General features: G+C 39.3%; 2 protein-coding genes and 1 long non-coding RNA gene across 4 annotated transcripts; 2 read left to right on the forward strand and 1 right to left on the reverse strand.

Annotated features, from left to right (window-relative positions):
- Positions 1–3,364: 3,364 nt before the first annotated feature.
- syn1 (synapsin I) lies at positions 3,365–14,403 on the reverse strand. 2 transcript variants are annotated; one of them, XM_042487959.1, is made up of 14 exons: positions 14,170–14,403; positions 13,430–13,897; positions 12,320–12,377; positions 11,104–11,195; positions 10,776–10,932; positions 10,565–10,654; positions 10,004–10,066; positions 9,758–9,900; positions 9,584–9,658; positions 9,392–9,494; positions 9,169–9,303; positions 8,180–8,249; positions 7,496–8,030; positions 3,365–6,333 (listed from the first exon to the last, which is right to left on the reverse strand). In XM_042487959.1, the coding sequence occupies exons 2-14, from the start codon at positions 13,759–13,761 to the stop codon at positions 6,198–6,200; spliced, it is 1,989 nt and encodes a 662-aa protein (XP_042343893.1). In that variant the 5' UTR covers positions 13,762–13,897; positions 14,170–14,403; the 3' UTR covers positions 3,365–6,197. The 2 variants fall into 2 exon arrangements, with proteins under 2 accessions (XP_042343893.1, XP_042343894.1); XM_042487960.1 differs by having other exon boundaries at positions 6,186–6,295.
- On the forward strand, positions 14,370–17,655 carry LOC121944233. Its single transcript, XR_006105899.1, has 3 exons — positions 14,370–14,433; positions 15,831–15,972; positions 17,590–17,655. It is a non-coding gene; the product is annotated as an uncharacterized LOC121944233 (long non-coding RNA).
- Positions 17,656–18,261: 606 nt separating this feature from the next.
- vgll4l (vestigial like 4 like) lies at positions 18,262–23,283 on the forward strand. Its single transcript, XM_042487962.1, has 5 exons — positions 18,262–18,433; positions 20,120–20,243; positions 20,359–20,608; positions 21,701–21,782; positions 21,916–23,283. The coding sequence occupies exons 1-5, from the start codon at positions 18,367–18,369 to the stop codon at positions 22,203–22,205; spliced, it is 813 nt and encodes a 270-aa protein (XP_042343896.1). The 5' UTR covers positions 18,262–18,366; the 3' UTR covers positions 22,206–23,283.
- Positions 23,284–25,387: the final 2,104 nt, after the last annotated feature.

Below are 25,387 nucleotides of genomic sequence, written 5' to 3' on the forward strand. Positions count from 1 at the left end.
GTTGTGCATTTGTCACTATGATATTGTTATGTAACCGCACAGAGACAGAATGCAGTTATATTACATTCTGAGAGTTTTGACAAATTCTCAAACTGTGATTGAGGTCAGCAGGACGTTTTATAATGCAGGGCTGTCATTAAGGTCCGGCTATTCAAAACTGGAGGGACAACAAATCTTTTGTGCCTCGGTTAGGAAGAATCAATGAGGTCCTTCTAAATATGGATATCTCTCGCTTTCCTTCCCGCAGCAGTACAATGCTAAGCAGTACTGAGTTGCACTAATTGTGCAAAGCTGCAGGCCATGTATAATAGCTGTAACAGCCACTGTTTCCCATTCAAAGCCTACTATCTTTTCTGGATAAAACAACTGAATTGTGGACTGCCTTTTATTTTTTCCTTCATAAATGCATGATTGAGAACACTTTTATTCTATTCAAGCACTTGAAATGAATGAAACAAATGTGACATGATCCTTGTGCCTGGTATTTTTCCCCACTCAAATCCTGTGCAATTTGCACATCCAACCATCAAATTAAATGTGCAAATCAGTTCTGACACTTAATGTATGTAATTACGCATTCTGGTTGGCAGTTGCAGCCATCCAGATGCACCTGTGCTCGCAGCTTCTCCGAGCTGTTTAAATGGGTCAGCTCTAGAAATATCCTGGCTCAGAGAAGAAGTCGTGAGGGCCCCTCCCGTAACAGAACAAGACCATTGCTGGCAATATCCTTGAATTCTTTGTTTGTGACCTGCAAAGTCATAGGAGTTGTATTAGGATGATTACACATCATCGCAAATGTATGACTGCAGTTGGAGAAAATCACATTTTTTTGTTTTCTTGTGAATGGATGGCGTAGTTTGCCAGATAGTGATAAACTCTGTCCAATAACAGCCTGCTGTCCTCTATCAAGATACTAAAGTCACTCCTTTGCTAGTGTGGGCTCAAAATGTGAGGTGGTATGTGTGAATAATGCTGACGTACGAATATTAGATGCCAAAAAAGTAGAGTGTAATCATCTTCCAGAACAAGTTCAGCACGAATGTCTCCTCTGATCAGATGAGCCTTTAACTGCTAACTAAACCTAGATTTGTTAGGAGGGAATGGTACGGCCCGCTGGGCAGCTAGATAGCAAATGCAAGCAGGCAGACAGAGCTTTAAAAACCACAGTGACCTTTTGTGAGCGTGCTGCTATATAACATCCTGCCTGCAAATTGGATTTTGCACTGGAGACACTTTTGTCTGCAATGAAAACTTTCAAGGGAAAAATAAATTGATCCATTTGGTGATTAAAATTGAGCTCTATCCCTCACTGCATTTAACCAACCAGACAAAATATTTAGATAGGGCAAGTCATTTTAAAGTTGTATGAGGGAGAATATCTTGATTTTAATGCATTTTTTTCAGCCATAGATGCAGTCATTGATCAGCACAACGACATAGTCATTCTTTTGACTGCATGATACTATTGGCTACTTTCAGCTGCAGCTGCTGCATTCAGATTTGCAGCCCTAATGAAAGCCGAAAGACAGTGGAGCATAATACATGTGTTTTTCCACAGGCACCATAAATTAGACCTTTATTCTGAGAAGAAAAGATAACGCTGAACTATGATGAGTGGCATTCAGGGAGCCATTTGTTTGTGTGTGCCAGATTAGTTTTGTTTAATGGGATTATGCACACATTGGTATTTATGTTTTCTGTGTCATTACGACTCAGAGCCATGTCTTTAAAATGTGTCTCAAGACACACAGAAATGAGACCTCTTTGCTCTTTATTAAAAGACAAAAAAAAATCATGTCTCTGCAACTTTACTAGCTTAATAATGGTTCAGTGACTTACTGACATCTCATTTCTAAAAAATAGAGATCCAAACAGTGAACTGTAGCGCTGGAAATGCTTGTTCTTGGGTGTTTAAGAGGAATGTGCTTCCAGCTTTTGCTATCTAGATCAAGCTCCTTGCAAATTGTGCTGAAAGATGCCGTAACTAAAAAGTATTTACCACATTAATGTAATGTAATTTAATGAACTGTTCTGATCAAACAGATAGAGACTCGAAAGGGTATGCTCATTACACCAGTGTAAAATGAATTACATAACATGATTCATCTAGTGCAGGATTGCAGGCTGTGGTAGTCAGACTGCAGGCCCACACCACCTTGTGGTCACATTAATATGACTGCTATTACAACACTGCATGTCAGCACAACAGTAAGATAAGCAAACTGTGCTCAGTTTACACTTTGCAACATGCATTTCATACAATCCATAACATATTTTATTGCATTCAAAAGTTTAGAAGACTTAGGGACTTTGTATAATTGTTGCTTACTGCCATACACAGTACAAATAGCAACTTGACCCAGTAACAAAACAGTCAGTGTTACTTAGAGACACGAGCACATCTTGCACAACTCCTACCTGTTTAACATGGCCTAAAATTACATTTCCAGTTTCTTGATCTGGATGTCATGTCGGGTCAAGACAACATACAAAACATACAGATCCTCTCTCTATTAACTTGGAATAGTTGAACGACACTTCAGGAAGAACAAAGGAGGAATTTTCACTTCCAGAATGGGCAGACATGATTAAAGGGGAACATCACCTAAATTAAGAATTCAGATATATTATTTCCATGGGTTAAGGAAGTTCAGACAATATTTATGGACCTGGGCTTCTCTCAGTCAAAGCCAGAAACCAGAGGAGTATACTTGAGGTCTCAAAGGGTCTAAAGTCTGGAGCTGCTCCACAGACAATAAATTAAAACCTGATTTTATGGACCCATAGAATTTCCTTTTGTTAATGATCATGAGTTTTATTCTATTGTAGTGTTCTCAGTTCTGAAACAGATAGTGTAGGCTACACATGAACTCATTCTCACTGGGAGCTTTCAGTGTTATAGGACATCTTTCACATAGCTCCAGACTTTATACTTGATGACATCACAAATTAGAGTCACTCTAGTTTTTGGCTTTGGGAGAGGCTTTGTTCATTTTTACTAATACGTTTGGACTGTCTTCGGCCATAATAATAAAATGTAAAATAATGAAAATAGGCGACCTTCCCCTTTAAGTAAAACTTGGACCCAAAACACTTAGTATCGAGGCCTATCTCCAGCCAATAACAAATGTAATAGTCATTGTTGGCCATAGACTTTATTAGACATGTGCATGTTTTAATAACATACTCATTTTCACATAATATAGCTACATTGCATATAACATCAAATATTTTTTTTTACATTTAATTCAATAATCCACCATGATTTACATTATGCAGTATCATATTTTTGATTAACAAAAACCTCAGCTTTTTGATTCTTGCACTTACATTTATGATTTTTAAGTCTGGCAGGCATCAACTGACAATCAGTTTCACTCAAATTTGTAAGGATTCAATCTTTTCACGATGATTATACAATGCATTTAGAAAACAATAAAACTAGCTGTAACAAAGAAAAAAGTACATTCACAGTCAGATATAACCACCATAAATAATGTAAACCTTTCAAAAAGAAATGTGTGAATATCAAAAACATAAACACATAAAACTGCTTCTTTGCATCGCTGTCACAGCTCATCCTGTCAGTCTCAGGAGGTGCTGTGGCAAATGGTATGTCTTAATGTGGCCAGCAGGCCTCTGAGCGACAGAATGACATTTTTCAAAGTTAACCATCCGTGCTAATTGTGATGGCTCATTTTCATAAATTACACACTCAGTGTAACAATCACACAAAGCTGCTCTTACTGATTCTCTTGGCGTTAGGCTGTGCCACGATAAATCTGACAGTAATGCACTGACACTGAGTCATTGTAAAATTTAAAAATGACGCCCTGAATCACTCATGCATACACTTACAAGCCCCAGATAGTCCTGCCTCATTGAAAAAAATGAAGCATGTACAAAATAATCAAATGAAAAAACTGCACAAATTTAAAAAATAAAAAAGTTCAGAGACACACATTATATCAACAAGCACAAATAGCAGCAAGGGATAAATGTGACAATCTGCATCACTCAGAGCTCTGTACAACACATCTATTTGGTTTGACCAGTTACGGAACGACATTCACACGTTTATGCACCATTGAGCACAAGGGATCACTGTGGCTACACAAAACACAGGCAGCATGGAGAATCTGCAGGGGAACCAGGACTGCTTTATACTTTTGGCTATTGGGCCTTCTCTAAAAGCATGATATTGCCATACTACATCGACATTCGAATGGAAAGCGCTCCTTCTGGAAGACATTTTAGTGCCTGGAAACTGAAAAGTTTTTCCGTTGTGATCAAAGAAAGGGTTGTTAGTGTGAGGAAGGGGTTGCAGGAAGTAAGAAACCTCCTGCAGGGGTGCATCCCACAGTCTACATTCCTTTACCTTTATGTATAGTCTCTTTTTACACACAAGGAAAACCGGGAGGCATATAAGGAAGCAGAAAGTCTGCTGCAATGTATGATACAGACTCAGGTTTGGAGTGACTTCAGTGCAAAATCACAATGTATTGACTAACTGCTACACCCTAAAATCAACCTGACATAATCCACTAACTGACTGTACATCCACTAGATTCAGAGTTTGTTTACATTTCAATAAACTGCTTTGAAATTAAGGGATTATGAAATAAAAGTCTCTGTAAATAATCTAGTTTTATCTAACTGTACCTGAACGGTTGTAAACCCTAAACCTTATCCTACTGTCCCACACCTGTCACAGACACAGCAGCACTCCAGGGTGGAGTTGTTACTTTGTCAAGTGGCAGATGAATAAACCTGAAAATATACACTTCATACATCAGTCAGTGTCGCTGTATTCAAGTATAAGTTTTGCAATATACTGTGTGTGCAAAAGCATCTGAAATAATAGAAACATTCTACCTCATTAAAATGCATGCTTTTCCCTTCATAATAAGTAAACAGCCACAATAAAACTGTAATGGAAGACCCTCAGCCACATACAAGTGTCACAATCAATTGGACATCCCTGAGAAAACTCCATTTGATCTGACGTTCTTGTCTGTGTAAGGCATGCTTTCAAGGTGGAGAGCTTTCAAGCTTTTTGCTCTTGTGCAACAACAAACGGGAAGAAAAGTGGCGGCAACAACATACTCACAACACCTACTGGGTTACTTTACTAACTAATTCAACTACATGTGACGACACAGTTACAAGCGCCAATGTCAGGGGTTGGAAAATGCGACCATTGCCTCCTGTTGACATGCAGCTAAGACATCACCATGAGCGGTCAACAGCTCAAACAGATCTAGCATTAGCTAACACTGGACGTTCAATGTGTGTGTAGCTGTGCTGAGTTAGGGACTGTACAAAAATGATTAGGGACTAAAAAAGAGAGAGAGAATATTGTCATTTTTATTTTTGTTAAATGGAAGGTAGTCTAACTTTTATGGGAGAACAGGGGAGGGTGTTTTTATTTATTTTTATCGTACCTCCATTTCTCTTTTTTATGTTATAGTTTATGTTTGTGTGACTAATCACATAAATAAATGAAATAATGTAAATCATAAAGATTGCTGTTGTTTGTGCCATGGAGGCACATTTTCCCATATGCAGAGGATATAATAAGTTTATCTAGCAAGCTCTTTATCCAAAAATAGAGTGGCTTCATCTTCATATGTTTGACATAAATATATTATTTAGAGATACTGAAAAACAGTGGGGAGGACCTTACTTTTTTTTTATAAAACAAAATATATTAGATTACACACTCCTCCCCATCTTCAATAATTTTTGTACAGTCCCTAAATTAATTTGTTTGTTCGGCGAACCAATCAAAATTTGAACATAAAGATCACAATTACTTTAGGGCACCAACAAACAAGTGGGAGCAGTATTTTGTTGTGTACGTGTGCTCATGCATATACAGGCTCTTTCGTGAGTTTTATTTGTGTGACACCGTGAGTAGATGACTTACTTAAGCTTGAGGCGAGGCAAGGAATGTTTCAGTTATCAGTGCCTAAATTTACTGTGAATTCTACTTTTTGTTCATTTTAAAAGGTTTTAAATATTTAGGCAGTGGGTGTCAAGTGTGTACATTTTCATATCAGGGTCATTGTACATAAACTGGAGACGGCATCCTGTTGGTCCTTGTTGGTTGGGGGGATTTGTCCTTCAGTGTGCCTGCCCAACTTTCTGTCAGTAGGAGGAGGGGGGGGGAGGGGAAAGGGGGGGCTTATGCCATCTCAGTCTGAGAAGAGACTGGCAAAAGATTTGCGTAGATTGCGTATGGTTTCAGCCTTCACCTCATCCTGGCTAAGGCTGGCTCGTGGCGCTGGGGTTTCTGGAATGTTGAAGGTATTTGTAAGAGACTGGGACTTGCTATAAAGAGAAGAAAATGGCAATAGAGGAGAGGAAGAGGCTATTAAAGTCATGCAGCAAACCCATGGAATGAAAAGACTGGAGCACGGCAAGACCGAGAGAGAGAGACAGGAGAGAAAAGGCTCAGTAAAAGATGATAAAAGCGCATTCCTCTATGGTCATTCAGTATCACCATATCATTTCAAATTAGCTCTGATATGATATGAACAGTGAATGACTTTTCTGGATTCAAAGAGATGCATGTTTTTTTTAATCAGGAATTGCTGACATCTTTCTTAGGTCTCTATTTAAAGACAAGAGAGCATAATGCAATCTGATTATTATTATTATTATCCAAAATCAGGATTCATGTGATTCATTTGTCTATGAAAACCATCATCTAGAGAACGTATCAAACACGCAGGTAAAAACGTTTATACCGATCTTTATTTATAACACAGATCTGTACAGTTTGGCGTTTTTTTGTCAGGGTATTAGTTTGATTATATGAAAACATAAACGAAATATTTTTTTTATGTTTCATTTTATGGTTCAAATATATTTCCTATAGTTATCAAATATGTTGACCCACTTATTAGTTAAAAAATAAAAATTGTGTCAATTGAAATTACTTTAAATGATATGGCAATAAAAGCGCTTATTTTAATTGTTTCATCAAAAATCATTTATATCAAGATCGCAAATTTGACATTTTTCTCAGAAATTAAACAATAGCCCACTTCTAAAATTTGAATATTAATAGTTATTTAGTTTTTATATCCATGCCTGCTACAAAGAGAAAACTGATTTAAAAGTATGATTTATGTAATTCAGTCACTTGTGTCCCAGAATATGGATTGTGGCAGATGTGGTAGAATCAAAATGATTATGAACAACTGCAAGCCAGCTTTAGCTTGTTGTTGTTTTAATGTATCACAATGTCTCCAGACAATCTGAAATGTTATGTTTTGTGAAACTGTTGCTGAAGGATTGAAAAAGGAAGAATAAACAAATCATGCACATTCAAGTGGATCGTTTGTCAATAAAGAGTATGAACAGATTTCCCACGGGGCATGCATATCTCAATGCAGGCAAAAAGTAAGAAAAGATCGGCTGTAAGGTTCACTTTATGAAAAATGAGAGGAAACTGATCCTAAATCATTTGTCATACACAGTTACTTACTTTAGTTGTGGAGAGCCGCCCATAGCCGGGTTGTCCTGACTGGGCTTTTGTGGGGGCTGAGGCTTTTGCTGCAGGGGGGGTCGTCCTCCTGGGCCTCCTTGGCCTTGGGCAGCAGGTCGGGGCTGCTGGGTGGTGGCTCCTCCGGGACGCCCTTGCTGGCCAGGAGCCCTCTGTTGCTGTGTGCCTCCCTGTGACTGCTGCCTAGGGGGCTGAGCGGGCCTCTGCTGCGTTTGGCCTGCCGGAGGTTTCTGGCCAGGGCCTCCTGCAGTTTTCTGCTGGGTGACAGACTGTTGCCTCTGAGCTTGAGGTGAACCTCCCTGGCTTCGCTGAGGAGAGCCCTGACCAGAAGAAGGTCTCTGGCCTTGAGGAGCTCCCTGACCTGGTGGCCGTGACTGGGCTGCAGGTCCTTGGCTTGCCTTAGCCTGGGCACTGGGGTCACCGGTAGCAGGGGTTGCTGCAGATTGCTGGGCCTGTGCAGGAGGCTGGCCTTGAGGCTGTGGGCGCTGCTGAGATGGAGGACTTTGCTGAGGACCACCTACAAGAGACAAACAAAGGCAGCAATTCAAATTCAAATACATTCCTAATATGCTTACCTAGATTTAGAAATAAAGAGAAATGATTTGTAAACTACAACAGATGTTATCAGTTAATTTTTTTGTTATTGTGAAAAGGTCAAGTTCTTACCCTGAGGTGAGGGGCGCTGTTGAGCCTGTGGTACTTTGGGCTGTGAGACAGGCTGAGGAGATACTGCTTTCTATAAAACACACCGTAGGTAAAAGGGCGAATGTTTGTCAAAGGAGAAAGGAAAAAAAATAAATAATATTTAGAGGAAAAATGTTCAAGTCTTTTTGGTCTAACAATTGTCTTAATTTGCTTAGAAAAATATTGCTGGATATTAGATATTTAGAGGGCCTAGCAACAAAGAAAAGTATATTCTGTGCAGGGACATTTTTTGCTGTAGAAAGAATAGTTCTTGACTTGGTAAAAAGTGCGAAATGATGCCAGTGCTAGGTGTTTGATTCCCTGTGGTCCACTGACACAGAGAATATCTGATGTTGTCTGCATCAAAACCATCTCTGATCTCTCCTCTAATAAGTCCAGAGTCCTCTAGGGATCAGTTTTGGGCCATAACAATTCTTTTTGTGTGTGTGTGTATGTGTGTGTGTCTTGGGTATGATACTCGAAAATATGACAAATCTACACTTCTACACTGACAACACTAAATAATATGCACCCACTAAGCCTTAAATCTACTCAAAGCAGTTTGTCTGATACTCCAGAATGTATCAGCTCACTCACTGCATTATACAATACTGTAAAACTGAATGCTAAGTACTGGTCTGGTCAGACATAAACATCTATATTTCAGAGTGATCCTAAATATTGATGGCTATCATGGCTACAATCTCACAGAGTCAGAGTGCTACACAATACTTTAATTTGTTACCTGTTAATGGCTTTTGAACTAATATTTTAAAACATGTAGTTCTTTAATTTTTGTTACATGTCCAGAGTCTTTACCATGCTATATTTCCCAATGATTCCAGCAGCTGCCTTGAGTTTGGTCAAAGCAGTAATGCTAGAGTTCTTACTATATCCAAAAAGTAAACCACACAACACAAATTCTACACTTTACTGTATTTTTTTTTTTTTTAAATCTGTGGTTTGAGCACCTGTGCTGGCTGCCCTGCGGAAGAGCTTGACGTGCGTGGAACAACCTGGTTCATCCTTGAAATCACCAGCTCTGCAATCTGAACACGATCATCGTCCTGCTGGTCCCCAATCAGTGGCATTGAGCAGTCATCAACCTAAAAATCCACATTGTATGGTTTGAATGGATTTCCTTCTGATCACAGACAAATATTTTCTTGATATCCTTACACTGCATTGCAGTACCTCTATAATGTAGTCCTTGCCGTCTTTACCGTGTAGAGCCTCCACAGCGCAGATATCCAACCCTCCAAAAATGTCAGAGCAAGAGTCCACCCACATTCTGTACCTGTAATGAGGTGTTAAACAGTGCTATAATAGTAGAGTGGCACATTATGGGATTTACATGTCATCTCATCTGTATTTGTGTGCTCTTACTTGTCTGACATGGCCACCTGCTCAAGCATTGATGAGCCAGTGTTGGTTTTCCAGTTGCCGGAAATTGATGTTCTCCTGTTCATTAGAATTTAAAAATTATTGTCATTGTTTAACCGTTTCCATTTCTAGTAATAATATATTGGTGTGTTGGCTCTTTTGTAGTCTGAAACTCACATGTAAGCTTTGTAATTGTTGCCAATCTTCTGGATGCGAACATCATACTTTGCATCAATGAAGGGCTCAGATGTGGCGTAAGTCTTGGTCAGTGCTACAACACTGGCAATATCTTGAAAATCATATTGATTGTCCACTTTCACCTGAAGTAGCAAAGGTCAAAATGTGAACATAGTGGCATATACTGGCCCCAAAAATATTGTGTTCACATTGAACTGAGTAAATATTTGAGCACTCCAGTATTACCTTTCCCATTCCTGAGTGAGCATGGCCCATCTTTACCACTACAGGGAACCGAGGGGAAGTTATCTGTAACAACAGCGTTTTCATATATTCAGATTCCCCACACATGAACTTCATCATGGTAATGTAATGATTAAAATAACATTTTTAATATACTTCAATCTTTCGGCAGTGCCACACGGCACCCTTTCTCTATTTCTGCAGGAGATTCTGATTCATATTGATGGCTTGAAAGCCAGCCCCATGCTGTCAGCCTGTGACTGCAGGGGTGGAGATGACTGCTCTGCAGCAACAGACTCAGTGTAACTGTACTGTCACTGACTTGGCAGATGAATAATCAAAAACTCTGCCTCTACCCGGAACGAAAATAACAAGACACTCCCCAGAAAATTAGATTGGTCTCGGCTGCTCCGTGAGATGGAATACTGACATGGAAGTGAATGTGCAGAGGGATGACCTGTTTGTGTGTGTCCCTTTAAGGGTTCAGCATCAAGAGATACCCATCAGCACAAGTGAAAGGGGGGAGGAGAGAGAGAGAAGGAGAGCAGATGGCAAAGGACTCACCATTTCCTTGTGGTTTGGATAGTAAACCTGCTCTATCAGTGGGAACTCCTCTGGGCCCAGTTGCTTGAAGAGTCTAGACATCTGAGCGAACTACAATTGATACAAATGTTTAAGAAGGAGCATTTATAATAAAAAAACGAGTTTTGTATGTCTAATTGGCTGAATTTAATGTGCAATATGGTTTAAAATTACTCATTTAAATAATTCTTACCACCCATGGCTTGTCACAGAAATTGTAGACAGAGTGCAAAGAGTTAACACTTGGCAGTCCAGCATACTGCAATCCAATCACTATGTTCCTGTGGTCTCCATTCTTGTCCATGCTGAAGGCATGCTGTCTAATCAGCACAAAGTCTGGCTTAAAGGATCTGGGACAGAGGACATTAGCAAAATATTAAACGGCATTGCAAAACAAACTGAGCAGGTTATGAGGCACTTTCATTCAGGTTATAGTGGAATTTCAGCAGATTATAACATAACCTCAAACAGCAGCAGCACTGTGGATTATCTGAACTTGAAATATTTTGCAGAGTACTTACTTAGTAACCTTATGCCCATTCCTGATTGCATCAATGTCCACATTGTAGGTGCCCATGGAATTGACCACCAGGCTGATTTCAGAGAATTCTGCCTAAAAGGATAATGTCAAGGTCAACTGAACACCATACAAAACGCTGGCATCATGATCACAGCAAAGACGATGGGGAATGACAACGTATTCTACACGAGCCAGGTTTAACACAGTATAATTATACGATGGAAGACTTCATCCAAAGTGTGTTCTTCCTGTTTGGAGGCCTCTAGGGAAATAATGGAAACGACAGCGCAACATTATGTAGAGGGACAAAAATAGAAGGAAAGGAAAATGCTTCAGGCAGCGGAAAATCTTTAAAAACTTTCAGGGTGTCCTCAAAGCGCTGTTGGGCCACTTACACATACTGTGTAAGTTGCTATTTTTATGAATATTCTTATACGGCTACACATTACTATTCATACAGCTATCAAAACCATTATCGGTCAGTTGTAAGGCGACACAAACATCTGATTTATTATGTTTCTCTTGATCAGATGTCAAGAGAGCGAGTGTAAGAATGAATGCAGCAGCCCCTCCTATATCAATGCTCACTCAGTGGTGAACTGGACTTTGGTACATTTATCATTCTGAGGGATCTCTATGAATGCAGTAATAGCTCCCATTGTACTGGATGATTCATTTGCTATTTACTGAAGAAACCATGAATCATTTTGTGTTAGTATCGAGCCTGTTTTTGATCAGTGCACCTAAAATACAAGTTGACATATTAACAAAATGATTCACCAGGGGACTAAGAGGTGACACTGCCTCAGAAAACAAAGATATGTAACCAAAACAGGATCAAAGTGAAAACGAAGGATAAATAATATGTGCATGGGTACGTCTTTCATGGATAACAACAAAAGCAATCGTCCTATAATGATGCAATGCGTTCATCTACAGAGAAAAATAAACTGATTTTTCAGTTAGTTTTTGACAGAAATAGACCACATACAAATGTATTTATCAACAAAACAGAAATTATTAATTTCTTATGAAAGAATGATGTAACATCCTGCCAACTGAGGTTCACAGTCTAGCCACAAGGCTCAGTGAAGGCAGGCTGGTTTATTTCAACTACTCCAGTCACTCTGTGCTTTATTTTCCAAGTTTCCTGTCTTTCTAGTAGGGAGTAAAGATGACCACTAACAAAGCAAATAGTGCCATGTGTAAAAACCTACCTGTTCCACCTTGATGTCAAATTCACCATGGACTTTTCTTCCTCTGAAGACCTTTACCCTGCATGCGAAATGAGGATTTGAGTCCAATTTGTTTCAAGACAAAAAAAACATGAATTTCATTTTGCTAAAGTCTCCTGTAATTGACAGCTGACATTTTCTCCAGCAGTTGCAGAACATTTCAGAACTCTGAGAGTATTCCTGACAAGATTGAAATGTGATGTCAGATAGGCTACATGTGATATAATGACATCAAGAGACTGACACTCATTTTCTCACAGATACCGTAATCTGTTAGTGTCCTCATTCTGCGTGCTAAAATCATTTGAATTAGGCAGTTTCAGCCCTGTTGAAGGCACAATGCAACATGCATAAAAAGATAAAGCTAAATTAGGTAGCTTAATGTAACACTTCCTTAACCTATCTGGTGCACCAGAAGACATAAATACCAGTCAATGCATTTTACATGCACCCTATGAGGCATAAATATCCACATCTCCTCCCTGATGTGACAGAGTGGGAGAACCACAGGGCCTCTGTACTGTGGGATGGCAGGGTTTTGATGTGATGATGCACAGATCTGCATAGTTCATTATCACCCAGGGTGTCATTTAGGGTGCTCAGTGTGCTCAGTGTTTTATCGCCTCTGCCTTGTGCGCAAAGCTCCAATAAGCATGCATAATGTATACTGGTGAGGAGGCTTGACTAACCCATATGCATGCATTTTTTTTGCTTGTGCATAATGTGCTCTTACATCCACTTGACTTGAAAATACCTGCATCATCATGGTGGCATCAGCCCATAGGGCTAATATTAAACATTTTAACGGCAGATTGCTTCGACATGAGCAAAATCTGATCGTCAAATGAAAATGGCTTCTCTGCCTTCAGTCATTTGCGCTTTTTTCTTTTGTTTTTTTTAACCATGGCACTATCACACATCTGCAGGGTATTTCAGGTCTGAGCAACAAGCCAGCGGCTGTTACACGTGATGTATCTCACAGCACTGGATGAATCATATGACCTTCTAGATGTTAGGGCCAACGCAACCCACGGTCTGGCACACATTTTTGTCTAGACGAGGCACCGCGCTGGCAATGCGCACTGCTCTTACCAGTCGGTCTGCTGGTCATCGATAACCAGAAGGATCTTGGCACTGCTGGAGACTCCTGCCCGGTCTGCTGCCTCGGATAAAGTCGCAGCCGCAGCAGCTGTGGTCTGTTTGACAGCATTGGATATGGATGAGAAGAAGCTGGAGCCTCCACCTCCAGGCTGCTGCTGCTGCTGCGGCGGCGGCTGGCTGGCGGACTGGCGCCTCTCCGTCGGCCCGGGCGACACTGCGGGGCTTTGCTGCGGCGGTTCGGGGCGTTGGAGATCAGTCATGTAGCCATTGGGCAGGTTGGACATGAAATTGCTGTCCGAGAGTCGACGACGCAGGTAGTTCATGATGGAGACTTGTTAAAATGACGAGGAGAGGTGTCAAAATATCCTCCAACTGGATGCGACTTACAACTTGGTCTTCAGTAAGAAAACGGAATGACTAGGCTACTTTTCCATGTGCAGAGACGGGGATCAATGATACCTAAAGGGGGAAAAATGGTGGTATCAATTTGGTGCAGATTTTTAATATCTGATCACAGCAGCAAAGAATCGTGACTGTAAGGAATTAGCTCAGGTAAAGCAAATATGCATCACACAGTCTCCTGAAAATCGCTGGAAAAATAAAGGACTGACTCACAGAGTTAAATAATTCACGTTTATATCTGATGGATTTTCTGAATTAACCCACCTTTCAAAACAACCTCGGTAGTATCCTTATCAACAGTGACTGTCATAACAAGATGGAAAGCCTACCTGGGAGTGTGTCCAAACTGATCCGCCCCAAGGATGAGGTGATGCCGCGTAATAATTATCTACATATAAGTGACTCTCATGTCCTCTGTGCGGGCGGGCGGGTCGTGCATCGGGCTTGAACCTGTGAAATGAAAGCTACAGTCCTTCCTGCATCACCGCCGTTCTCCCTGTCCTTACCCTCAAGCCCTAGTTTTTTCCGTCTGCCCTGCGTCACTCCCAGTCATCCTGAGGGAAAGGAGCCTGCAAGGCTGCACGAGAGTCAAGGTAGGGGAGTGTGCGGACACCGACTTCCGGGTGTTCATTTCAAAATAAACGCATGTTGATGATAATGATTTTTTTTTTTTTTAATGAGGTTAATGGAATTATTCTGACAATAAAATGCATGTAGTGAATCCAACTGGCATCTAGCCTAACACGTTATTAATAGTTACACGTTTAATTGGAAATAGGAAAATTAAATTCTCGTTTGCAAATCAATGCACCTTTTTCATAATTCATTATGTGTCCGAGAGGACATTTTGTGTTGCAGCAAGTGTTGTTATTATTCTTAGCAGTAGTAGTAGAAGAAGAAGATAGGGTGAGATGAGATAAGATTAAATAAAAGAAGATAAAACAAGATTAGACTTTATTAATCCCACAGTGGGGTAAATTCACACGTTGCATAAGCTCAAATGTCAGAAGCAAGACAAAGGCAATAGATAATCACTCAGTTAAAAGAAATAATAATATAAAATCTTTATATAAATTTATATATAACACTTTTCATTTATGGGTTCTACAGATACTGTATGTGTGTGATTGGTTGCACAAAACAATTGTTATACCCACATGGCGGGTATTCTTACCAGCAAACATACAGAAATACATAAATCTGAACATGGTAAAATATTGCATAATATGAAATTGCACAGAAGTATTACACAGTATATAAATATAAAGGAAATGTATCAGGATATGTACATGTAAAGGAACAATGGTGACTATAAGGATATGTATAACAAAGTATAATTATATAATGATATAATAGATATAACATACCATAATAAATGCATATATTAAGTATGTATTTCACATAATGTTTGTATAGTAATTATAAACACTTGATTCTTTTACTTTAAATTTGATATCAGCATAGGTTTTAATTAATTGTTATTGTTAATGTTAAAATATAGAGATTTATTTAGTTATATTGATGTACAGCCTTTGTATGTTTTAGATAATTGTATATTTAATATTTGGGTTTGTGGCATATTAGTTATTCAAAAGAAGCACTATAAGCAAGTCACCCTAGGGATTTGTAAACAACAAGAAATTATATTTTATAGAAATTACTTTAATCAAAATATCATATTTAATTCAACTATCTTGGCTTTTTTGAGTCTTTTAAGCTATGAAAGGGAGTATTATTGAACTTCCTGTACTGGTCAGCCTGTGTTTGTCTCACTTGATGCAGCTCTGTGTTGGGATATGATGGTGGTGCTGATGAGAGCAGGGTGTCAGGGGCGTCGCTCACTGTCAGACACGGGCATGCTGTTGACTCCACGGGGTGCTTATGAGTGTTGATGTGATATTGCATCCTGTTGTGTTCAATAATGCAGCAGTGACACACTTACTGTTTCCCTTTCAGGCCGCTTACACAGTGTGTTACTTTTGATTTTCAGCAGTCAATACAGACTGTGAGGGATGCGCCATCTGTTGGTGACACCCAGAGAAAGTGATAAACACAGACCCCCGGGGAGCCCCGGGCCTCTGCTGTGGAGGTGGGGACTGAACCAGTGGACATGGCTACATGTTGCTGTGAATGTGAGTGAATTTCGTATCTTAGTCAGCTGCATATTGCGTGATAGAAAAGGTAAAATAGCTTGTTATACTCAGAAAATAATAGAAATGCATAGTTTTTGGGGGGAGGATTTGTAGGATATTGGACTTTAAAATGAGATATTTAATTACCTTTTCTGCATTACTAAATATGTATTAAATTGTCATTGATATTGGATCTTTCCTGCACTTTCTTTCTTTCTTTCTTTTATTTATAATTTTTTCAGTTTTGTATTGACTTACTGATTGATTGATTGTCCAAAATTGCTGCCATGACAGTGATGGGTTTATTAAGTTCTGAACACACTTAAATACTGACTATTATGCAGTGATGGCATCACTTCTCTTATAGAGCAGCAAAAGTAAATAATAAAAAAAATAAATGGCAAAGTAAAGATTTAACGTTTTTGTTCAAATTTTGTTAAAGTATTTAATGTTAATCATTACATTAACAATTTCAAAATATTTAATGTATTATCCGTAATATCACTATGTCATGTTAATGTCTAGTTGTATTTATTTATTTTAAGAATTCATGATGAATTATTAGTTGAGTGATGATAATTTCAAGCAACTCTCTGCTTTTGATACATGTTGAAACTTTGGCCTTCTTCTAGAAGGTCCACTGAGGCAAGTACAGTTCGTCATTTATCATAGTTTTAGCAATATCAATTAGTCATTTTAATGTCTGGAAGTTTCAGTCCAAATTAAAAAAGAAATAAAAAAAGTTAATCATCACAACTGACTTGTGCAGTTGTGTGTCCGGTCTGATGTACTGCCAAATTTAGGGAAACAACATTGGAGATGTTTTATAGAAGTGAAATGAACATTCATCTTGTCAAGTTGATTTAACTTGGAAAAGGTTGATTGATTGATTATAACAAATTGCTAATCATAATTTAAGGGAAATGTATCTATTGATACTGATATTCAATTAAAGAAAATACATTTAGGGCTATTTAGACTACAAACTGACTTAGTTTTGCTGCACTATGATAACATCTTTCCCCCTTTTTTTAAGAGGGAAGAGCAATGACAACTTTGTAAATAAAACAACCAGAAAAGAAAATTCTTAACTGTTTGAGCAATTAAAAATGAATGCTACAAAACTAGAAAAACACAGTGGTGAGGTTTCCATAAGTGTTGTGTCCAGATTCCTAACATTTTAAAAAGTTTACAATATTTGGAATTTGTCAGTGAGCAAACTTGTTTTTCAAGAAGAGTGTATAGTAAACAGCACCTTGCTATTCTTGATTTATTTATTTTTTAATGCATATGCAGTGTGGCTTGTTATTGCCCTGTATGACTTAGGGGTGGCACTGTTGAGCTGAAATTCAACATAACACATTTCATGCGTGTATTCACAACAAGCCCTTTATATGTGCAGCTCTCTCTCGTTTTGGTCTACAGCTGCTATCTCCCTGCTATGATAGTAATCAGTATTAAATGGATCGAAACAATATATCAGCCAATACCAGGGGATCATTTTTATTGATTCCCATTACATTAATCTACAAACATTATCAATCACATTCATTTCCATGATTGATATGTTTTCATAAATCAACATATTAATTATCACTCTTGATGATTTTTTTCCAGCAGGCCTAATGCCACACAGTATCCGGCCTCCCAAAACCTTTCTACATGCGACCAAACTCCTCAGTATGCTCAGGCGAGATTGTTCTCATGGCAGCGGCATTTTCAGGACTTAGGAGTCTTTGTCTGGCCATCAACAAAAGCCTTTGGATTACTGGTGAGGCAGGCTCACAGTACAGCTGCGTGCGTGTATGGGCAGGTCAGTGGAATGACTGGAGCTCCGGTGGGCTAAGAGCTCGAAAAAATGCAGTTTGGTGAGATTGCAGATTAGGAGGGAGGGAATGAGGGAGGGAGGGGAGATGGACAGGTGGTGATCCCATGAAGGCAAACAAAAGGCACACTTCACTTTCTTCATAGCTTGGGGTGAAATCTAAATAAAATGTGGAAACAGTGATTCAGGACCAGAGATATACAGAAGAAAGTATTGGGGAAAAAAAGCAAAAGCTTCTCTAATCATTCTGTGGTCCTTTGACATTTAATAACTTTCCACCTTTGAAAGTGGCCTATCTGTGAGCTCATTCCTGTAGGACAATAACAACGCTGAGTGAATGAGGGCCTTTGATTGGCTCCTGCAGCAGCCAATCTGAATGCAAGGAGTGAGTCACAGGGAAGCCACTGCACCTATCTGCACTCACCTGATACTTTACCTGGCTGAGCTCAGACCCAGCATCTCATTACCTTTCCAATACAATCTATAACTGAGGCTCATTGTGTCCTGTAAGCTCCAGCAGTCAAGGTGTCCCTCTGTGTTTGGCTTCACTCGGGCAAAGGCAAGGAGACATGGCTGTGGCTAATTTCCAGTACATTACCCGGATGAGCAGTGGCTTTAAAGTCTACATTTTAGAGGGTGAGTTTGACTACTGCTTTTCTTTTATTTTCTTGTGTTTCTTGATGAGATTGATATTGCCTTGATCTGACTTTACTGTGATTTCTAACACTGGGGTTATACATGTTTGGATCTTGTGTCATGGCACAACTTAATGTCATATTTGTGTTTATTACAGTGGCATTTGCTTTTGTCGTTTGCCTGTTTATGTGTATATAAAATATAAAGAATCATGACATGCTCATGGAAGATATACACTAACAGCAACATTCAGCTTTTTTAATGTTTTGTGAATAATGCTGTTTTTGTATGTAAAAAAGATAGCTTTTTGACATACAGAAAAGACAAGCAAGGTTAATACAGGAAATCTATTTCAAATAAAGAATAAAGGAACTCACTTTTAATACTCACTGTCTTTCAGGATCCTTCTGATTAAACTGAGATTCTGTAAACTGTGTTGTCACTCCTAACTATGCGGAGTTCCTGATGGATATCCATACAATCTGAGTAAACACAGCAAAACAGAAGGTCAGGCAGCATTTTCCCTCCGCTAACAAGGAAGAAATATCCATGCCCGAGGCATTAGAAAATCAGCATAGGTGTGGTTATACCTGCCCGCCCCCCTCCTCCACAATGGCACACTGTGCGAAGGAGTAGCTCACAGGTGTTGGAGTGTTCAGCCAGTAGGAAATGTGGATTGGAGCGAGCACTTGTGGTGTGAAGACACAGTAGACAACTTTCATTGTCTCACAAATCAAAGCACATAATCACCTCATTGTTCGATTTCAATACGTGTTATTGTGGTTTCTTTTAGGGTATTGAGTGGTTTATTTAAATACAGTTGAGGGAACTTTGAAGGACTCCCGCTGCTGCATCAATGTGGATTTTCAAGTGTTAACTGAGTATACAGTCAAACAATAGGCTGAGTTTAATTATGCTGCCATTAGGTTTTCAAACAGTTCTTGTGTGTTTTGACTGTATTGCATGGCAGTTTTGAACATAAGAGCTCACTAATGTGAGTCCTATTGATTTAAAACTCCCTTCGCCTCGGTTAAATGTAATAAGTGATGTACCTGATGTTATAAAAGCACAAAATATCATTTTGTGGGTTTAACTTGCAGTCTGAATACACAGTGCAATTCTCTTATTCTTCACACCAGAGACATCACCAACTCCTTGATGCTGATTTGTTTCAACTTTATAATTGCAAAAAATCCACCGTGTGTACTTGTGCTTTCACTTTGATGGGCCCTTTCAATGGTTGCCGCCCAAATCAGGGTCGTCAGAGACTAAAAGCGGTTAGATGTGCGGCACTCCATGCTAATAAAACCAGTTGATTGTGCCCTTTTGACTGTGTGATAGGGCTAAATGCCAACATTATGCAGAAAAACAACATTTACCGTTAGCACTGAATCAGCTGTGTCGTGTTGTAACCCTTGCTGATCAGGTAGATCGAGTTCTACGACTTAACGGAGTTTACAATTAACGGTGGCAGAAAAAAAAACATTTTCCCACGAATAGTTGTCATGCAGGTTGATGACATGGATCAAAACAAGCAGTTACTCATTACTGTAGTAAAATCATCAGTGCCAGTAAATGGTTCATTGTTTTTTCTGGATCTATTTTTCTAACGAATAAGCCATAGCCAAAACGGCTTTTTATTAAAGCTTCTGTGTTCTAATTTTGCAATTTAATTTAATCTTCCAGGTCAGCCCCACCTCAGGAGTGAAGACAGATACAGACATATGGCAAATGACCGGGCTCGCGCCCCGACGGCGCATCCAGTCAAACGCAAGCACAGCTACGAAAGAGGCCTGACATTGGAGGAAAGGTTGGTGAACCTGGCTTGTTCATGTTTACATTAGCAATTCAACATTAAAATGAGGATTTATTGAACTCAAATACTGTCAAAGACGTGACAATTTTCTGACAAATACATGTTTCAGGCGAGAGCGGGCTCTGAGCAGAAGCAGTGGCAAAGCTGCCCAGAGAGCAGCGCCAGCACCAGCAGTGTTCAACAGGCCGCAGAGCCCCACATCGACCTGGAGTCCAACACCCAGCCCCACCAGTCCTCTGCCCACTCATGTGTACTACGCTCCAGTCATGGATGAACCTCTTGCCCTTATCAAGAAACCAAGAAAAGACCCTGAAAGTACAGAGGGACAGACTAAAAGCTCTGCTACCACTCAAATCCAGGTAATTCACACAAAAAGCATGAGCTCCTTGTGTCCTTAACATTTTCTGTGTGATTTTCTCAAAGGTCACGAATGTTTGGGTTGTCAGAACTCATGAAAAGTGGCAGTACTGTGTGTCTTTGTAGTCTCAGTGTAGCTCCAGGCTACCCGCAGGAGTGGTACATCTCCCATCTGTAGTCAGTCAATTCAACTGCACATGCATTCTTCTCCCAGGAGTGTATACAGGCCTAAGCTTGTTCAAGCTATGCAATCCAGCCGGATTCGGGAAGAAAATGTGAGCGATGGAGGGAAGAATGCCCTCAACAAGACCAAACAGACTGCTCTCTCTTTGACCTGCATATGCCACCACACTGGGAGTGATGTGGCTCTCCTGGGCAAACCCAACCAGTTTAATCGGTTTTCAGATGATTTCGTTTTCTAAACTCTGCACACTATCATGAGATAGAAGTGCACAGCCAGGTTTAGGATGATATTAAAATGCAGTGGGAGGAGGGGAGGGGGTACAAACAGGGTGCTCTAAATGCAGAAATAAAGTCCCTTTTCTGTGTCTTTCAATTTAATTACGCTCTGAAACCTGAGCAAATTGGATTGATTTCTTTCAAAAACACGGGACAAGGCAATGAGCAACTCAACAGCAGATGGTTCAAAAATTAGCAGGAAATTCACAAAAAGTTACAAGAAACTTTTTTGGATAATAAGTGGAAAAAATAAAAGTAAAAAAAACAAACAAGAAAGTGACCCAAAAAAGCACAGAAAACTTAAAAAAAAAATTGTATGATTTTTTTTAGTAACACAAATTCAAATAAAATGAATATGAATATTAATACAGTTATCTTGACATTTATTCCTAGTGTCTTGATAATTTTCCAATAGATCTCCCTGAATTTTTAAAACTTTTTTTAAGGTCACCTTCTACTGATTTCTTGCCATTTGTTGGTCATTGCCTTTTATCCCCATGTTTTTGAAATAAATCAAACCAATCTGCTCACTTTCAAATGGTTAAATAGCTTGTGAACACCATCTGAATGCAGTACAAGAACATTTCTGTTAATTCAGATTTTAAAGGGTTAATGATCCAACTTTTTTTCCCCAGATGCGTCCCTCTGTGATCACTTGTGTCTCCTCATCCAGAAACCCCTCCTGCAGATCCGAGGTCCACAGGGGCCCCTCATCAGGTCAGTCCTGCACTCATGTGAATCACCTCATCCACCAGACGGTCACTCCCTAATCGTCACACACACATCATAACGCAGATACCCGCTCACTTTCCTGACTCACCAAGGTGTGTATTCACCTTTTCCCTTCCAGTGATTTCCAAATCCAACTATGATCACGTCGTTGAGGAGCATTTCCAGAGAAGCCTCGGCGTGAACTACCAGAAAGCTCGCTCCCAGCAGCTCTCAATCAGCGTGTCTGTGGACGACCACTTTGCCAAGGCTTTGGGAGACAAGTGGCTACAGATCAAATCCAAGTCTTCCTCCTGCTCTTCCACACCTCCCAGCAGTCCAAGTGTCACTCACTCCCCCACCTACAGCCAGTCGCACAAAGAGTCCACCAGCAGCTCATCACCCACTTCCAGCCACTGGTCTGTCAATTAAAGCAGAAACGACCTCTGATACGGACTGTAACTTTAAATAATGCCCTGCGTGCAGCTCTGCTTGTCGAGCAATGGAAATGCCAGCACTAGTGTTGTGAGGGCGAGCTAACAGATGCAGGAGTGCTGTCACTTTGGACCGCCGTGTGTCTGAATTTGAGACACTCTGATGCAGATGAATGTAGCAATAATTCCCTGTTGTGTTACATTTCTATCCTCTGCTTGTCGATAGCACCTGAATACCTGAGATACTGTAGACAAGGGGTGTCAAACTCATTTTAGTTTGGGGGCCACATACAGCAAGATTTGATGTCAGGTGGGCCGGACCAGTAAAACCATAAGATATTTTACAGTTTAAAAAACTTGATACAGTCAGAAGGCTTGATTTTGAGTGTGGGTGTAGTTTGATATGTCCTGAACTCAACTATTTCAGTTAATGTCAGTTATTATGTAGCAATGTGGTTTCTTTTATAACGCCTCAATTTTCAGATTTGAAGTCATTTCAGGATAGAAATGTTGGACTTTTAATTTGAAATATTTTTAAATTTATTCAATCAGTTTTTGTGTCTGTATATAGCCAGATATGTCCTCAACTGAAATGTACCAGTCATTGTCAGGAATTATTTCATTTGTATTTCCAGCAACCCAAAATATCATAACAGAAACATTTTCCCCACAATTAAGTGGTATTTACCTCTGAGATAAAAATCAGTTGGACTCTGGTATTAATTACTTATTTGAAATTTCAGACTTTGTAAAGTCATCCAGAGGGCCAGATTCCAGCCTCTGGTGGGCTGGTTCTGGCCTGTGGGCCATATGTTTGACACCCCTGCTGTAGATGGTGATGTGGGATGATTGAAAAAAAAATCAGCCAAATAATCCTTAACATTTCTTTGAGTTTGTGTTGTTCTTTTGATGCAGCCTGAATGCCACAATTTCGTTGTACTGTATTATATTTATGTTCTGATAACATATGGGTTCCTTATAGTCTCAATGACTAGCCTGTCTGCTGTATAATATGATGCTTAGCAGCTGTACACAAGAGATTTTTTAAAAGACTTTAAAGAAATAAAAATATAAAAAAAATCCTTTAGTGTTTGTCATATGTAAAGGCATATTTGGAAATGAGAACTTAATTTAGCTTTGTGCAAATATGAATAAAACTCCTTTTAAATTTGAGGGTCACGAACAGACGGACACCTTATGAGACCTGGGCAGGGTGGTGTACCAGACAGCCTAATTTCAGCAGTGAGTCAGTGTACGTCTGCAACACGTCCGGTGCCTACATGCCATTTACAGTGTGAACTGTTGCCACACACTGAGTGGAAATTAAATGGATGCATGAGCAACACGTTCGGGACTTTTTCCTGTAAGTTTGAGGGAATGTAGGGTGCATGTTCTAGCAGGCACCAGGGCTTGTGTTCTGACATTCCTGTCTCCTGAGAAAATGACTCTGTAAGATCCTACAGATCCTGTTTGGCAAGGGATAGGAGGGAGGGAAGAGGGGAAGGAAGGGTTGGGCTAATATAGGCCTGAGCATGAGAACCAGCAGAGCACTTCAGTTACTTATTTGCATGTCCTGTCTTGTCTAGCTTTAAATATGATAGCCACATTAAGCCACAATTAAAAAAAAAATTCCAAAGCTCCTGTCTTTGAAATTACAGAGTTTGCCAATTTGAAAGAAGTGGGAAATAACCGAAATGATCTGATAAGTTGGAACACCTTGGTAAGGAAGTTGCAAATCAAGAAGGGGAATAAGGGGAAAATATAATTTGAATGTGTTTTAAACTAAAACAGCTAAGGTAAACCACAAAAGTGTATAAGCTAATGACACTGGGTGGTTTAAGTTGACATCTGCAAAACAAGCCCCTCTTAAAATCCACTGTGCAGTAACATGAAGTTTACGTCAAACAAATCTTGCAGCATGTCCACACATAGGAGCAAAGAGTGACCAAACTGCTGGTTATTACTTTTCTTCATCAAGTTTTGAAACTGGTATTTCCACATGGAGTATATTCATTTTTCAGTGTAACCTGAACAGGGGCATTGCTGCCATCTGGAGGAGCTCAGGTACCTTAAGACTTTTCACAAGTATTTAAATATTTGAACCCTTAAAAAATTGTTGCAGTTTCTTTTAAAAACGCAGGAAAAAGACAATGAGCACTTTAATAAATGTTTCAAAAATTAGTAGATTTAGAATTGAAAAAAAGAGAAAGGGAAAAACTATATTTATATATATCATGATTACATTTTAAATTTTTTATTACACATTTTTTTCCCATTTTTTTTTAGTTTATTTTTGATTTTTTAATTTCCAAATTGATATCATTTTCTTCAGTCTTTTGACTGATTTCTTGTTAATTTTGGGGTCATTTCTTTTGTTGCTTATTGCCTTCTTGCCATGTTTGTGAAAGAAATCAAGCCAATTTGATATAATTCTGCAAGGAGTATGTCCATGTTAGTAATAATTGTTGCACCTATTGAAGTTTGACGTTTTTTTTGTTTGTTTTTTTTATTTCAGGATAGATTTTATCAACACTGTATTTGATACACTAAAACACTGTTATATGTAAGTTAGCTGTACATGATAAAGAGAATACGTCAGGTTGTCAAGCACTGTTTAGTTCAGTTGAAAGTGGGACCTCAAATATTATAAAACAACTGGCCATGAGAATGCTACGGGAAAAAAAACCTTTACAAGCTGCTACAAAACAAATGTGCATTATTGTCTGAAGCAATAATAAAAGATAATTATAATACTGAATACCTCAAACACGACAGAAAACAACATTTAAGTCAATTTTACTGTGGTGGTAGCAATTAAGGATGCACCAAAGTACAGAAGATTGGCCAAGCCTCTGGGAAAGTTCCTCCACTTTGTCTGGTCTGTCATAAGTTAGATCACTGTCAATACAGCATGTAGCATTTTGTAAATAATCTAAATTGCAACTCTAATCTTTTGAGAACATGATGGCAGTGTTTCTGTTGTGGAGGAGTGTGTGATTCATTTTAATGTTTCTTGTTCAACCTCTTTGTGTTTAAATGATCAAAGATAATCCAGGATAATTGTTTGAGTTAATGACTGTTCGGTTTCAGTCCGCTGAGTGTTCACAAACCCAAGCTTTATTCAGCCTACAGTAAAGGTTCACTATTTTAACAGACACCAAATCCCTAAAAAACTTAACA

This window comes from Plectropomus leopardus, chromosome 6, assembly GCF_008729295.1.
Source record: "Plectropomus leopardus isolate mb chromosome 6, YSFRI_Pleo_2.0, whole genome shotgun sequence".
Classification (NCBI taxonomy): Eukaryota; Metazoa; Chordata; class Actinopteri; order Perciformes; family Serranidae; genus Plectropomus; species Plectropomus leopardus.

What these genes read in the sequence shown, in the direction of transcription:
- syn1 (XM_042487959.1), bottom strand. Translation starts at nt 13,761, where the DNA reads ATGAACTACCTGCGTCGTCGACTCTCGGACAGCAATTTCATGTCCAAC. An exon ending in GATGACCAGCAGACCGACTG is followed by an intron (nt 12,378 to 13,429) that starts GTAAGAGCAGTG and finishes TTTCGCATGCAG; the next exon opens with GGTAAAGGTCTTCAGAGGAA. An exon ending in TTGACATCAAGGTGGAACAG is followed by an intron (nt 11,196 to 12,319) that starts GTAGGTTTTTAC and finishes TTATCCTTTTAG; the next exon opens with GCAGAATTCTCTGAAATCAG.
- vgll4l (XM_042487962.1), top strand. Translation starts at nt 18,367, where the DNA reads ATGGCTGTGGCTAATTTCCAGTACATTACCCGGATGAGCAGTGGCTTT. An exon ending in GGCCTGACATTGGAGGAAAG is followed by an intron (nt 20,244 to 20,358) that starts GTTGGTGAACCT and finishes TACATGTTTCAG; the next exon opens with GCGAGAGCGGGCTCTGAGCA. An exon ending in CCACAGGGGCCCCTCATCAG is followed by an intron (nt 21,783 to 21,915) that starts GTCAGTCCTGCA and finishes TTTCCCTTCCAG; the next exon opens with TGATTTCCAAATCCAACTAT.